Genomic DNA, 14,740 nt, shown 5'->3' on the forward strand with positions numbered 1-14,740 from the left:
TGAGCGGGGGAGGGACAGAGAGAGAGGATCCCAAGCAGGCTCCAGGCTCTGAGCTGTCAGCACAGAGCCCGATGCGGGGCTCAAACCCACGAACTGCGAGATCGTGACCTGAGCTGAAGTCGGACGCTTAGCCGACTGAACCACCCGGGTGCCCCTGGGGCTGTTAATAATATTACAACCTCTTTGACAGACCTCCTGTCCCAAACTGGAAATAAAGTATCCGGTTTAGTCTTTCTCTTGCCTTAGTGTTGGGAGGTCTGTGGCTTGAGAGCCCTCAGAAGGGGGAAGGATGAGACCAAAGGATGAATTTGAGTTTTAGTGAAGTATATAGTTTTAGCAAACATTTTTATAAGACATGCACAGATTGTATAGCTCGCCTTCTCCACATTCATACATATAATTTAAAAACCGTATTTTGGTTTATCAGAACAGGCATGGGAACTTAAAAAGCAAACAGATTGATACACTGATCAGTGTTCTTGGATGCAAACGTCAAGCACCGAGTCTGGATAACTTACGCCGAAGAGGGATTTAGGGAACCTAAGAAATAGGCAGTATCATAAGACAATCTAATCAGCCACCCATGAAAGCGTCACTGGGGCCATAAAAATAAATCTGGTCAAGTCTCTCATCTGTCCACTCCCTTTCCAGAAAACATGGTACGCCAGAAAGGCAGATATAACTGATGCTTTATAGTGACCTAACACACACGTTTTCCTTCAGATCAGGGACGTGTGAATAGGAAGATTATCTCTGGCTCTTGAGTCACCTGTTGCCATAGAGTTGCACTCCCAAGTCTGTATGTTTCAAAGCGCTTCGGTGAGCCGTGTAAGCCTCCACCTTCTCACATGCTTGACAAATGAGGTTTCAACCTTTTGCCTGAATACGTCCAGGACGCGGGAGAAAGGGCTTTTTAAAAAACAACATGCTTGACAAGGTGTCTGGCTTTGGCTCAGGTCATGATCTCGCGGTTCGTGGGTTCGAGCCCTGCGTCGGGCTCTGTGCCGACAGCTCAGAGCCTGGAGCCTGCTTGGGATTCTGTGCCTCCCTCTCTCTCTCTCTCTCTCTCTCTCTCTCTCTGCCCCTCCCCTGCACATACCCTATCTCTGTCTCTGTCCCTCTCTCTTCTCTCTCTCTTTCTCAAAAATAAGTAAATATTTTTAAAATTTTTTTAAAAAATGAACATTAAAAAATTTTAAAAGCAACAACTTTGTTTTAGAATAATTTTAGATTTATAGAAAAGTTATAAAGATAACACAGAGTTCCCTTATGCCCCTCAGCCAATCTCCCCTAATGATAACATCTTATGTAACCTTGGCATGCTTATCACAACGAGGAAACTGACATTGGTCCATTGCTATCAGCCAAACTACAGACTTTGTTCAGATTTCACCAGTTTCCCCACTAATATCCTTTTTCCGACCCAAGATCCCATCTAGGATACTGCATGCATTTAGCTGGGCATCTTTTTTTTTTTTTTGCTTTTCTCCCTTTTTTTAAAAACTAACAAATATTTCCTATCTCAAAGGGTTTCCGGAAATATCCCAGTGTCGTCGTTCTGGTTCAGGTTCTGGTTCATGAGGTTTGCCCCCAAGCTCCCCTGGGAGTGCAACCATCTGAAGGCTTGACTGGGGCAGGAGGATCAGGGTCTGGGCCCACTCACGTGGCTGCTGGCTGGAGACACCAGTTCCCTACCACGTGGCCCTCTGCATAGGGTTACTCGTCATGTGGCTTCCCCCAGAGTGAGGGATGCAAGACGGAGGGAGCAAACAGGATGGAGGGCCACAGTGAAAGGTGCCTTTTGGGTTTTTTTGAGGGAGCTCATTCCATTGCTGAACAGCTCCATTTGCTGAGAAACCTGTCTTTGCACAATTTCTTTCTGAATCCTTGCTCTGGCCAGGGGTGGACTAGCCAGGAGGTCTCTTCATCCATCCACCATCTATTCCTACAGCTGTTCCCCGTCGAACATCCTCCTACATCTGATCTAAATGAGGACAAGACACTTCATACGAAGACATAGAAGGCTGCTTATTCACAGAACCTGCTTTATTCCCCTACATGTAGTCAGGAATCTGGTAGAAGCATAGCTATAGGCAGACTCACATTCTTTAGAAACTGAAAGAAATTGTTATTCAGCCTGATACGTAAAAGCTCAACGATTTATAAGCATTTTTATATTCTTCTGTCTAAAACAGAAGCTGACGCCGGGTGTAACCTGGGCATTGTGACAAGTGGGAAAATGGGAATGTGTCACATGGTCCAAGCACACAGCTGCTCTCTAGGTAGAGTTACACACAGACCAGTGCTTCTTAACCGGAGTGATTCTGCCCCTGTGGGACATTTGGCGATGTCCAGAGACATTATTGGTCGTCACAACAGGGAATGGGTAAACAGGTAAACCGAGGCCAGGGATGCTGCTAGATATCCTACTGTGCACAGGGCAGTTCCTCACAGCCAAGAGCTCTCTGGCCCCAAATGTCACTAGAGCCAAGGCTACACAGGTACCCCCAGCTAAGCATTTTCTTAATCATAGGTCACTATTCACAAAGATCACATATTTTTTTTTTTTTCCTATCAGGAGGCTTCAAGATATTGTTTGGAATTTTGGAGTTTGAAGTACATGTTATCCTTGTGGGACTCTGTAAACTCTCATGCTGGTGCGAATAGCAATTAGCAGAACGACACGGAAAGCGTTCGATGTTCGGGAGTAATGCCTAAGATTGCATACGTGCTGACCCGGCAATGCAGCTTGTACATATCTACCCTAGAAGAGTGGTGCTTAGATTTCGGTGAGAACCAGAATAACCCCCCTGGAGTGTATGTTAAAGCACACACTGCTGGGTCCCACCCCAGAGTTCCTGAGTCACTAGTTTTGGGGATGGGACCATAAACTTTGCAGCTCTAACAAGTTCCAATTTCCCGGGGCGGTACTGATGCCAGTGGTCCTAGAACCACACTCAAAGGACCACAGAGTGATTCTTGGACATGTACATAGGAAGACATGCACAAAATTTTTCAAAAACACTGTTCCCGACAGTCCCAAGCTAGAAACAACTCAAATCTCCATCAATAGTTCAATGGGGGAAATTAACCATGGTATATTCATACCGGAAGACAGTGTACAGAATCAAAATGAGTGACCTACAGCCACCTGCCTCAACAGGATGAATTTCAGAAATGTCGATGAATGAAATAAATGAGGCAAGAAAGAATACTTAGAGCGTGATTCCATCTGTGTGAAGTCGAAAGCAGGAAAAAGGAACTATATTCTTTATAAATGGATACATAGATAGTAAAACTGTAAAGAAAAGCAGATGATTATTAGATTATTATTATTATTATTATTATTAGATATAGATTGTTAGATGATTGATCAGAGCAATGATTACCCTGGGTGAGGGGGAGGTAGGCACACAGGAGACTTGGGTACAGGGAATAGTCTACCTCTGAACTTGACTGTTGGTCGTGTGGGAGTTGGCCTCCTCAATATTATTTAAACTGTGTATTTATATTTATACACATCTTTACATATTTTACATCTTCCAATTAAAAAGAAGTTTAAGGAATCCCTTCTATCTTAAAAGAAAATGTCCCCTATCCTATATGTATTGTGGTTCTTTGACAACTCGCTTGAATTTTAGCATCTGCCCGCTGGTTATAAAAACCAAGTCTCTTAAGCTTTACTATTTGGTTTAGTTATTCTTCTGGGTCAACTAATAAAATAGGAAGGAATGATAGAATTTTTTAAGGACATATACTCTTGTTACAGTCAAATACATGTGGTGATGTGAACTAGTGAATAAAGTGTTACAAAGTAAAAGCCTGTTTGGAGAATGGATTTGAATCTTGGGTTGTTAGTATGTTTATTGTGGTACATGTATAATAAGTTATGGGCGGCCATATCGTTAATCATCTTTTAGACACTGGAGATAAGAACATACCTGTAATGAAAGAGACTGATGGCTCTCCACCACATTACAACTGACTTACTTAAATTTCCCCTATACAAATCTCACGACCGCAAAGGTAAAGACTCTTAGGAACTATTTCTATCTTGTGGGAGGAGACTCATTTTTGAACTATTTCTTTGCTTTTTGAAAGAGGACGGATCGGATGTGTCTGTCGACTACTGTGTGATGTCTTTTGCCTCCAAAAATTCAGAGAGAAGGAGTTGGGAACATCTGTAGCCCCGAGAGGATCCCAGGAACGCTCGTTTCTGTTTAAGAATGTGCAGGCCGTCTTTTCCTGATATCAGAGTCTTGCTTTTAAATTTTATTGGAGAGTGTCTGAGTCTCTCTCTGCACTACGCTTTTTAGTGTGTCCTGTAAGAAAACAATTCGTAATCCCCCTTTTAAACATAAGTTTCTTCACGGCACGGGCTACCGTTCCCTTATTTGATGGCAGTGCGGATTTCTAATTTGCGCCTCCCACGTGTTAAATTGACGGTTGCGTAATCCCGAAATGCATTCTTGCCATGACATCCCAGGAATCCGACTGCAGCTGCCTACTGATATGAGTCGTATCTTTATTATTTGGTGAGCGAGCCAGATGTGCAAGTACATTTGTTGTGAGGACAAGACGCTAAAGGGATATTATGCCTTACTGATTATAGTGAAAAATTAGAAATGACCCAAATGTCCCTGGGTGGGGGAATGGTTAATTAAATTATGGCACAGCTACGCTATGGAATACGATGCAAGCACCAAAAAGAAAGTAGAGCTGAATTTGTGCACATGTGTCGGGGTCCCCCTGAAGCCCATTAGATGCGGCGTTTCATTTAGTTCACACGGCAACCCCATGAAATGCCCATTTTACAGAGGAGGACAGTGAGACTTGTCCACAGTCACACAGTTAGTAGATGGTGCAGCAATAGCTTGTCTGAGTTCTCTGGACCTCTAGATTCATTTCCTTATCCAGTTACACTCTACCAGCTTATAAATGTCAGAATAATATGTACTGTTGACTTTCCTCTCCTGGACATTTGATTCCAGATGACATTGGTTTGCGTAAACGTGAAGAATAGGAAGAGACTCATGTAATAGTAATAGCAAACATACCTAAGTGTCACCACTAAGTTAATTCTGAAGGAGGTAAGTTTCCTGTACTTTCCATGATTGAAACAAAATTTAGGAGCGTACGTCAAGATTCTGGCTGTGCGTACTGCCCGCGTCAGGGATTTTCATGTATTTTCAGAGCCATTACTCTGTTTAAGATGCCAAATTATAAATGAAGTAAGCAAGAAGTCATGCTTTTGCTCAAATGTAGTCACTGATAGTGTAAGATGTCACACGTATAGCTTGTGTTTACAATTTGTCATTCTTTTAATATTTGCAGATGGGCAGAAGAGAAAGAAGTCTTTGAGAAAGAAACTGGATTCACTAGGAAAGGAGAAAAACAAAGACCGAGGTAAAGGACAGAAGGAACCACAGCGGATGCATCCTCCGTGGAGCATAATGGTTGAATTTGGTGGGGTTTTTGAATTGCATAGATTTATGCAGTTCAACTCTATTATGTAAACTGGCTTTCTACAACAGAATGTCATTAAAGCCTGTTTTGGTCTACTCTTTTGTGTTTGAGTGGCCCTGTACTGAGTTGATGAATTCAACTGGTTTGAGCAAAGTGTGACCTCGGCCAAGTTTATGGTTCCAATTATGATGCTGGCCAATCAGCAACGCATAAGAAGAACCTGGTTGAGTAGCCATGGACAGCATCTCTAACGCTAACCAGCTGTCTGGCAAGGCCAGATAGTTAGGCAGGGCTAGTTGAATCAGAAAAAGTTTGGATTTGCCTACCATGACTACTGGAAAGAAACAGTCTCATCCTCATGAGCTACTGGAGATGGGCCATTCTCCGCATTTCTGTGTTAGATCACAGCAGGCTTATGTTTTGCCCTATATGTTTTGGGGATTGTCGACTGTCTTCATACTGTTCTGTGTCCCTTCTGTGTCCATTTAGGGAGCTGACACATTAGCCACTCTTTGAGAGGTATTTGTGGTCATTTTTAACTAATATTCACTGAGCCTGCCTAATGGGCACCTGGGCCCCATTAGCACAGTACAACTTTCTGTGGCCTGTTTGTATGGGCCCATATGAAATGACCGCGGAACAGTGCCGTCGTATGAATGTATTTCCATTTTATGTGACACCATGAATGAGTGTTGAGAGAGGAGACCCATATGTCTCACCTCGGAGTTCTTTTCTATAATGATTGAATTTCTGCTTGAAAAGATCCCAGCCTCTACACCCATGTCTTGAACTGTGCCTAAAGTGTCACGACATTTGGTTCTTTGGACTCAAAGGAGATTTGAAAAGTCCTAAAGAATGGAGAATCAATGTTTTACTTCCCTTAGAGCGGGATTTCTCAACCTGGGTCTACTGACGTTTTAGGCTGGATCATTTTTTGTTATGGAGGCTGTCCTGTCCATTGCGTGAGACGCTCAGCGGCATCTCTGGCCCCTACCACTAGATGCCAGTAGCACCGCCCCCCACCAGGATGTCTCCAGACATTTCAAATGTTTACCTCACGCTGGAGAAAAGGAGATGAAAATATGAGTGATTCCCTACCTCTGGCTGCACAGTAGAATAAAACCGTGTGCACCCTTTAAAATGCCCAGTGCCCAGACCCCCACCCCAGAAAGTATAATTCCACCGGTCTGTAAGGGCAACTGGACAGGAGGGCTTCTGTAAACTATGAATGTGCGGCTTCTGACATGTGAATTCCGGTCCATATTGACTAGCGTACTCACCAGGGCACATCGTGTCACAGCAGAATCTGCTGCTGGTGTAATCAGGGCAAAGGGCCTTAATTCTTGCCCAGCTACCTATCGCAGTCTGATAAGTTGTGTTCTTTTTAATCGGTTCATATGTTCTTACCCTTATTTTTCAATGGCTATTAGTAACCAGGATAGCTTTTTTAAACTAGAGGTTTTGCCCCTTCTGTTCTTGCCACTGACGACCTTTGCCTCACGAGATTAGAGTAATTCTCAGTGTTTATATAGTGAATTAATGGGACCACACAGACTCGCATTAGGAATGTGTACCTTTAAAGTTGGTTTATTCTAGGTTGATGATCTGAATACTCGGATTTGAATACTCAGAATGCAGACTTTCAAGTGACTCTTCACAAGTGCCCATTCAGGCTAGACTGAGCAGAATGAGCATTTTCTGCGGGAGACGACTGAGTTCCCTCAACAGAGGGAGATGTGTGTGTGCTTCCTTATATTCCAGAACAACAGGAAGCAAGGATGTGAATGAGCAGAAAAGGAAGGGCCAGGGGAAGTAATTGACCAATAGGTACGGAGCCATTATACATTTTGCAGACCAAATCGTACTTAGGAATTACGTAGGCCCGGTGAAAATTTGGCGGAGTTCCATAAGGTTGCCCAGGGAGCTGCCTGGGAAAAGGAAGACACATCAGGGCACCAGGGTGGCTCAGTCGCTGAAGCGTCAGACTCTTGGTTTCAGCTCAGGTCATGATCTCACGGTTTCGTGGGTTCGAGCCCCACGTCGGGCTCTGCGCTGGCAGCTAGCCTGCTTGGGATTCTCTCTCTCCCTCTCTCTCTCTCTCTGCCCTTCCCCCACCTGCGCTGTCTCTGTCTGTCTCAAAATAAATGAGTAAACTTAAAAAAATATTAAAAAAAAAAAAAGACACATCGCCCATCCAACTAAAGGGAGAAATATTAGGCTTCATGGCAAAAGAGGGTTTTTTTTTTTTCTCTTTTAAAGTAGCTCTTAATTAAATGTCATGTTTTCTGAACAACCTGGGGACCAGAGCGTGAGGGGGTAGCATGTAGGTCTTACATGGTTGTAATGGTTCACATGATTTTCTTCCACTTGAATATTAACATTGGGGTTCCTAACAGCTGCACATGTGGAAAATGATAATCATTTGAATCCAAGAGTAAAAGAAGGAAAACAGGAAACTCTAAGTGACCTCTTGGGTTAGGTCATCTAAAAATAAATAGGGGCAGCTTTTTAGAATCGAATTGCTCTCCCAATAAAGAGTGATTCATTAAGTGTTGGATATGCTGCTAGATTAATTGATTCAATCAGAATGAATTACGTCCTGCATTTTATTTAATTGCCTGGACATGAAACACAGCAGATCGTGTGACACTGCTGTGTCCCTCCTGCCCATATGACTTTTGAATTCCATATGGAAACTAATTCAAGATTGATGCTGGGTCGGAAAACATATTTTCATACAGAATGCTTCCCAGTCCTTAATTTCTCTTAGTTAAATTACTTGGCAACCCAAAAGCATTTTTTAAACTTTCAGAACTTCAGAAAGTTTCTTTCTTGTGTCAAGAAAGAAATCATTTGGGGGAAAAGGATTTTAAAATAGCTACTTCGTTCCAGTTAATGTGGTTCCTAATCAGAGCACAGGGGGAGTAGGTTTTTTGGTGGCCTAAGTCTGGGAGGCAGGTCCCCTCTCCACAGGATATTTTCAGATTATGCCGTATATTTATGGATATAAAATCTGGCGATAATTTAGGCGTGGCACCTTTCTTTGTGCCGAACTGGTATCACGCCAAGTAGAAAAATCAAATATCGGTTATCACCATGTGGAACTTCGCGAAGAGAACGCACGAAACGCTGTCTTTGAGTGCTGTTGCCAGAACTGAGAGAACCAGAGGTCGGGGCGCGGGCAGTGGTGGTGGTTGCAGGGCAGAGTAAGAAGGGGCCACCTTGCACGGGACCGTGTGGGCCCCAGCACAATGTTTGGTCTGCATGCCGAGAACATTGAGGCGCCATCAAAGCGTATGAAGGAGGAGGGACATCTTAATGGTGTGCTTAAACAGATTGCCACACTGCAGTGTGACACGTGAACTTGGGATGGGAGTAGGACGCGAGTGGAGGGAGGAAGCCTGAATCTAGAGGCGGAATCACTTCTGGTGAGGACACGGTCCAGGGTGGGACCGAGCGAGTGGTTGGAAAAGGTGGCAGGAAGGAAAAAGTAAGAGGAGAGGAGAAGGTCAGGAGATGTGAGGACGGAGAATCAGATGGGCCCTTTAGGTAGACATCCAAGCCACCAACAGTGAGGGTAGATCAGGGGTCTGACCACGAGTCAAAGTCAGTGACAATAGAAGAGAGCCATGAGCAGGAGGCAAGCGGAACCTCGCACACGCAGGTTTCTGCCACATGGCGGGAAGGCACAGATACGGAAGTGGCAGTAGGGATCCAAGGTTCACCGGGCGGGAAAGTTCACCGTTGCTACGAACGAACCCAGCAGGGAAGGCAGTGTTCCTAGCAAACACATACTGTAGATGAGAACATGACACACACTGTCCCTGGCCCCAGAACAGTGAGTCTTGGGAAATGTCCATCTGGTTTTAAAAACCTATTATCAGCTGTATTAGCCACTATCAACACTGAGTCTCTAGGGTTTCCCCCCCGCAAGAGAAGCATTTTGAATCCACAGACGAGCATGTGCACCCAACATTTTATTTACACCTGACGAAGGTTTTGCTCAATAGATTTGTGATGAGTCCTCAATTTGACAATAGCCACATTTGGGGAAGCAGAAATATTCAAAAATCCTGCTTAGAATTTTCCAGGGACTGTAGACACTGTGACACAAGTTTAGAGCGTGGAAAGGCCTCCTTTCTGAAGCTTGTAAGGGTTCTCAAGAGACAACGACAAGAAACCAGAGACTACATTAAAACTCTGTCACTGAGAGGATAAATAAACTCAGCCAGGAAAGAAAGCCTGTTAGGGAAAAATAAAACTCTGTTAGAGGATCGGCTCTTGAGTAAGAATAAAAGAGAAATAAAAATGGAGAGGCTTGTATTCCATCTGTTTAATTGGTATTCAATTATTCCAATTTGCAAGCAGGGTGACAGAGGTTTGGACATTAAAAACGATGGATACCAAAGGAAACCATTTTTCTAGGGATATCAGCAACTCTAAATGAGCCTGGTTGGTTTTCCTTATGTGGAAAAACTGGCTAAGAGAGGAGTCCGTAGCCCCATCTTTGAGATAGAGCGAACAACCTAGGGAGGGGCAGAGAGAGGAGACAGAGGATCCGAAGCAGGCTCCGTGCCGACAGCAGAGAGCCCCATGCGGAGCTCGAACTCACAAGCTGTGAGATCCTGACCTGAGCCTGAGTCGGCCACTTGACCAACTGAGACACCCGGGCACCCCTCCCCGGTTGTTTTGAAGTAAGACGATTTGATTATTCCCATACACAAGACAGCGCTGATTTACGCGATAAATCCTGGCGTGCACAGCCAGTGGTCTGGTATTGTCCCCTTTCCTTTCTAATTTTGCTAGTTGGTGGAGGTGGCCTTTTATCAATAGTGAGCATTGCGTCTTGCTGCACTTGTCTACAACAGTCACTCAAAAACATGCCTAATTTTTTGTGTGTTATCATATGCCACCTAGTTTGTTGAGAATGATGGAGAATGGTAAACATCCTCCGAAAATCCCCAAATGGTAACGTTTTGATTTTTCGCTTTAAAACAGATTCATGTTTTGATGGAACCAAGGGTGCAGGCTTCTCAAGTACCATTTCTGCTTTTTTTAGATAATTTTTTTGTTTATTTATTTATTTCAAAAAGGAGAGAGAGAGAGAGAGAGCAAGCAAGGGAGAGGCAGAGAGAGAGGGAGAGAGAGAATCCCAAGCAGGTTCTGAGCTTTCAGTGTGGATCTCGATGTGGGGCTTGAACTCACAAACTGTGAGATCATGACCTGAGCCGAAGTCAAGAGTCCCAGGTTCAGCCCACCGAGCCACCTCGGCACCCCCCATTTCTGCTTTTGATGTAGACTTGGTCATTAGCCCAGTGATGTTAAAAATCACTGGCCATAGATCAAGGAAGAAAACCTTCCAAAGCCTCTTTCCACCTGATTTAATGTTAGCTTTTCCTTTCAAAGAACAAACAAGTCTTAGAACTGTTTTCTCTTGATCATTCTGGTTTGATTCGTAGGGGTTATAAAAACAAGGGAGAGCCTAGACTCCAATATTCTGCTGCTAGGAGATGTAATTTTGACTCTAAAAGAAATAATGCATTTAACTTAATTATTAATGCTTTTCAGCATAAATCTAAAATATTGCCAATAAAATGCCCAGCCCTAAGGATTAGTGTGCTTACAACAGACACGTATACATATGGACTTACTACCGTGATCCAGAAAACAACCGTGTGTACGTCTCCAAATAAAGCCGTAGATCTCTGCATTATGCTCCTTCCCCCCAAATTGTCCTTACGAGAGGATTTAACACGTTGTATCCTGGGCCCGTCACTGGTCAGTTCTCATTTCGCCTACTGGCTCGTTTACGGGGAACCTCAAAGTAGATCCACTTCATTGAACTTCAGTCTTTGCTTCCGTGCATCTCTGCTTTATAGCACGTGGCAGACACACCTCTGTAGCTATTTACATATCTGACCCCCTCCCCGACTCTGAATCCTTCAAGAGCAAGGACCAGACCTTTTGTTAGCCTTACACTCCCTGCTGAATAAATGGATACATGCAGCCTTTTCATGCCTTGTATGTTCCGGGGGCTCTGGAGACCCATAAATCGAAGATGGGGAGTGTAAGGCTAACAAAAGGTCTGGTCCTTTAAATTTTTTTTTAATGTTTATTTATTTTTGGCATGAGCAGGGAAGGGGCAGAGAGAGAGGGAGACACAGAATCCGAAGCAGGCCCCAGGCTCCGAGCTGTCAGCACGGAGCCTGACGGGGGGCTCGAACCCACAAACCGTGAGATCATGACCTGAGCTGAAGTCAGACGCTTAACCGACTGAGCCACCCAGGCACCCCAAAGTTTTTGCCTTTAAAACATACTTGAGATATGTCGGCGGTGGGGCGGGGCGGGGGTTGGGGAGACCAGAGGCCTAGATTTCTAAAACCATACTGGCCTGCTTGATAGAAATAGAAATGTTGGCCACTCTGATAAATACAAAAGCCACCTCTGTATTTTGATTGATGAATCAGTTCTTCGAGAAACAGGCATTTGAATATGTCTGCTCTTAGGTCTAAAACACGAGTGAGGGCCTTCCCTGGTCCGGTCATGGCTGAAAGTGAATGTTTGTTTTTTGGTTCCAGAATTCATCCCACAGGCATTTGGAATGCCCTTATCCCAAGTCATTGCAAATGACCGGGCCTATAAACTCAAGCAGGACTCACAGAGGGACGAACAAAAGGACGCGTCCGATTTCGTGGCTTCCCTCCTCCCATTTGGAAATAAAAGACAAAACAAAGAACTCTCAAGCAGTAACTCATCTCTCAGCTCCACCTCGGAAACACCAAATGAGTCAACGTCCCCGAACACCCCAGAACCGGCTCCTCGGGCCAGGAGGAGGGTGAGTTGGCCGGTGCTTTCTCTGACACCACTGCTGAAACAACCAGAGCGTTATTCTTGGAGTCTTTGCTCATGTGAAAACTGAAAATGTAGTCCAGGTATCTGTCAACGGCCCCATTCGGGGACAATTTGCACTGGCCATAGGGCACCGGGCGCACCCTCGGAGCCTTTTCCTGACCCCTCTCAGAGCTGTGGGGGGGCCCCTCCTTGGTTACCCGTGTGCCCCCATGAGATCCTGAACATTCCACAGTGTCACTGTTGACCGTGCTCTAGTGTGATCTGCTGATGTACTACCGGACTTGCCCTTGAGACTGTGGGGCTTGGGGGCAGGGCCAGGTGTTCTGGTTACTCTCTCGGTCTCTAGTCCAGGAACCCACCTGGCCCAGTGGCTTGGCTACCAGTCTTCAGAAACAATGAGATTTTGTTTCATCAATGGAACTTTTTTCACTATACGTATATAGATAGAGAGAGAGAACATATGTCCTCTCCAATCAGTACTGTAACAACAGGGTGCCATTTCTTAATTGGCGGCTGTGTTCTAGGCACTGTGCTGTTGTTTGGGGCTTCAAACTTCATGTTTCGATCCAGGGAAGCTGAGTGTCCAGGCCAACCGCTTGGTGATTGGCTGGGTCCGTTGATAAGCGTCTCTAGAATTCCCTCGGTCACCTTTTCCTCTTGCCTGGAGACCCCAAATGTGCGCCACCCCCAGCCACTCACTGCTGCCCTCGGTAAAAGCCCCAACACTCCCCACTTAAAATCCACGTCCGAGACCTCTCCAAGATCAAGGGCGTGCCTGGGCCTCTGCTGTTCTCAAGGCTCCAGCTACGTTTACAGATGAGGCAATGACACCATTGTCGTTCTTCCAGCTTTATCACTGTCTCTCAGATTGCATGTTGGGTGGCAGTAACACCTGAGCTCCACGTTGGAACTTTCGGGGAATCTGGGGCCCGGGCAACGGGACTGCCCGATGCCCTCTCCTCTGTCCAGGCCTTGCCGGGACACCGGCTGCGGACTCCTTCCTCTGTGCTTCATCGAAGGCCGGGGGGCTGTACCGACGTGGCTGGTGTGCTACTCCCCTATGCTCAGCCCTCACCCTTCCCAACATGGCGGCCCTCCCCCCACCCACCAGCACCCCATCTCCGCCAAAGGCTCTCTCTGATGGCCAGAGGCACCCACCCATGCAGATGACAGGCCGCAAGTGCCGAGACGTCAACGTCGCCTCCCCGCCCCTACCGGGAGTTGCCCTTAATCAATGACTCTTGAGGCTTGTGGTATAAATAGCCCAGCTCACTCGCTCCCTAGCATGGTTACCTCTGAGATGCTTGACCTCCATGGTCTCCCGGTCGTCCCCAGGGCCTGGGGCACGAGCTGCCCCCGGGCTCGTCATAGGCTTAGTGGCGCTTCTCATCCACCGCCCTCCCTTCCCGCTCTCATTTCCTCACCCCTGCAGCCGTCTCCGGGAACCACTTCCCTGATAAAGCCCTTTATGCCATTTCTGGGGGGACACAACACTAAGACCATCCCATGGAATCCAGTTTTAAAACTCTACCCCCTAGAGTCATAGTTGCGATCTGCTTTTTACTCCCAAGGCTCCTCTCACTTGACCTCATTCATCGAGTATGTGATTCTTCTCTTGTTCCAAGGCACGAAGTGTCTTCCATTTGGAAAATGTTGTGTGTCGAAATTTTGGCTGCCATTACCTGGCCCTGTGTTGTGGTAGTTTCCTAACTTTTTCGAAAGGTGTTTGCTGCTTTCCGTCTAACGTACAAACAGCATGATTCAACCGAGCGGCGCTCTTGTAAGTGTGACAGGCAGTCATGGGCAAAAGCGTTATCGGAGAGCCTCTGAGGGAAGCTGTTTTCATTTTCCCCATCTGCACTCTTTGTTCATGGCTGTGTATAATTTGCAGGGTGCGATGTCAGTGGATTCTATCACAGATCTTGACGACAGTCAGTCTCGACTACTAGAAGCTTTACAACTCTCCTTGCCTGCGGAGGCTCATAGTAAAAAAGAGAAAGCCAGAGATAAGAAACTGAGTCTGAATCCCATTTACAGACAGGTCCCCAGGCTGGTGGACAGCTGCTGTCAGCATCTAGAAAAACACGGTAAGCAGATTTGTCTGTCAGTGATCATGTATGGGAGACTTTCATTTATTCAAGCATCATGGATTTAAGCGCCCAAGTTCAGCGCTTTAGTCGGCTGATCAGACTCTGGGCTGACGTCTCCTTACAGATCTGAGTGTGTGCCTAAAAGGGTACTGGGCTGAAGAAGGTTGTGGGGGACAAAAATCAACTTGACAGTGTTGAGGCCGCCCAACGCCCAGTGGTCCTCAGAAGTGAACCTGGAGGCCGAGTATCTTAGGGGAGGCCAAGATCTGTTGGGCTGGGTCTGTCCCCAAGCCTCCCTTCAAACAGAGCACAGCCACTTTTATCTTTTTCAT

The 14,740-nt window shown here is 45.7% G+C and overlaps 1 protein-coding gene across 2 annotated transcripts in view; it reads left to right on the forward strand.

Moving 5' to 3' along the window:
- ARHGAP6 (Rho GTPase activating protein 6) overlaps positions 1 to 14,740 on the forward strand; it is a 457,219-nt gene that overhangs the window by 395,801 nt on the left and 46,678 nt on the right. For both annotated transcript variants that reach the window (XM_040467630.1, XM_040467631.1), the window contains exons 3-5: positions 5,335 to 5,406; positions 12,045 to 12,301; positions 14,210 to 14,405. In XM_040467630.1, coding sequence (XP_040323564.1) covers positions 5,335 to 5,406; positions 12,045 to 12,301; positions 14,210 to 14,405 — 525 coding nt within the window. The remainder of the gene's footprint in view (positions 1 to 5,334; positions 5,407 to 12,044; positions 12,302 to 14,209; positions 14,406 to 14,740) is intronic.

Source organism: Herpailurus yagouaroundi, unplaced genomic scaffold (assembly GCF_014898765.1).
Source record: "Herpailurus yagouaroundi ecotype Mexico unplaced genomic scaffold, PumYag 67525, whole genome shotgun sequence".
In the NCBI taxonomy this organism is placed as follows: domain Eukaryota; kingdom Metazoa; phylum Chordata; class Mammalia; order Carnivora; family Felidae; genus Herpailurus; species Herpailurus yagouaroundi.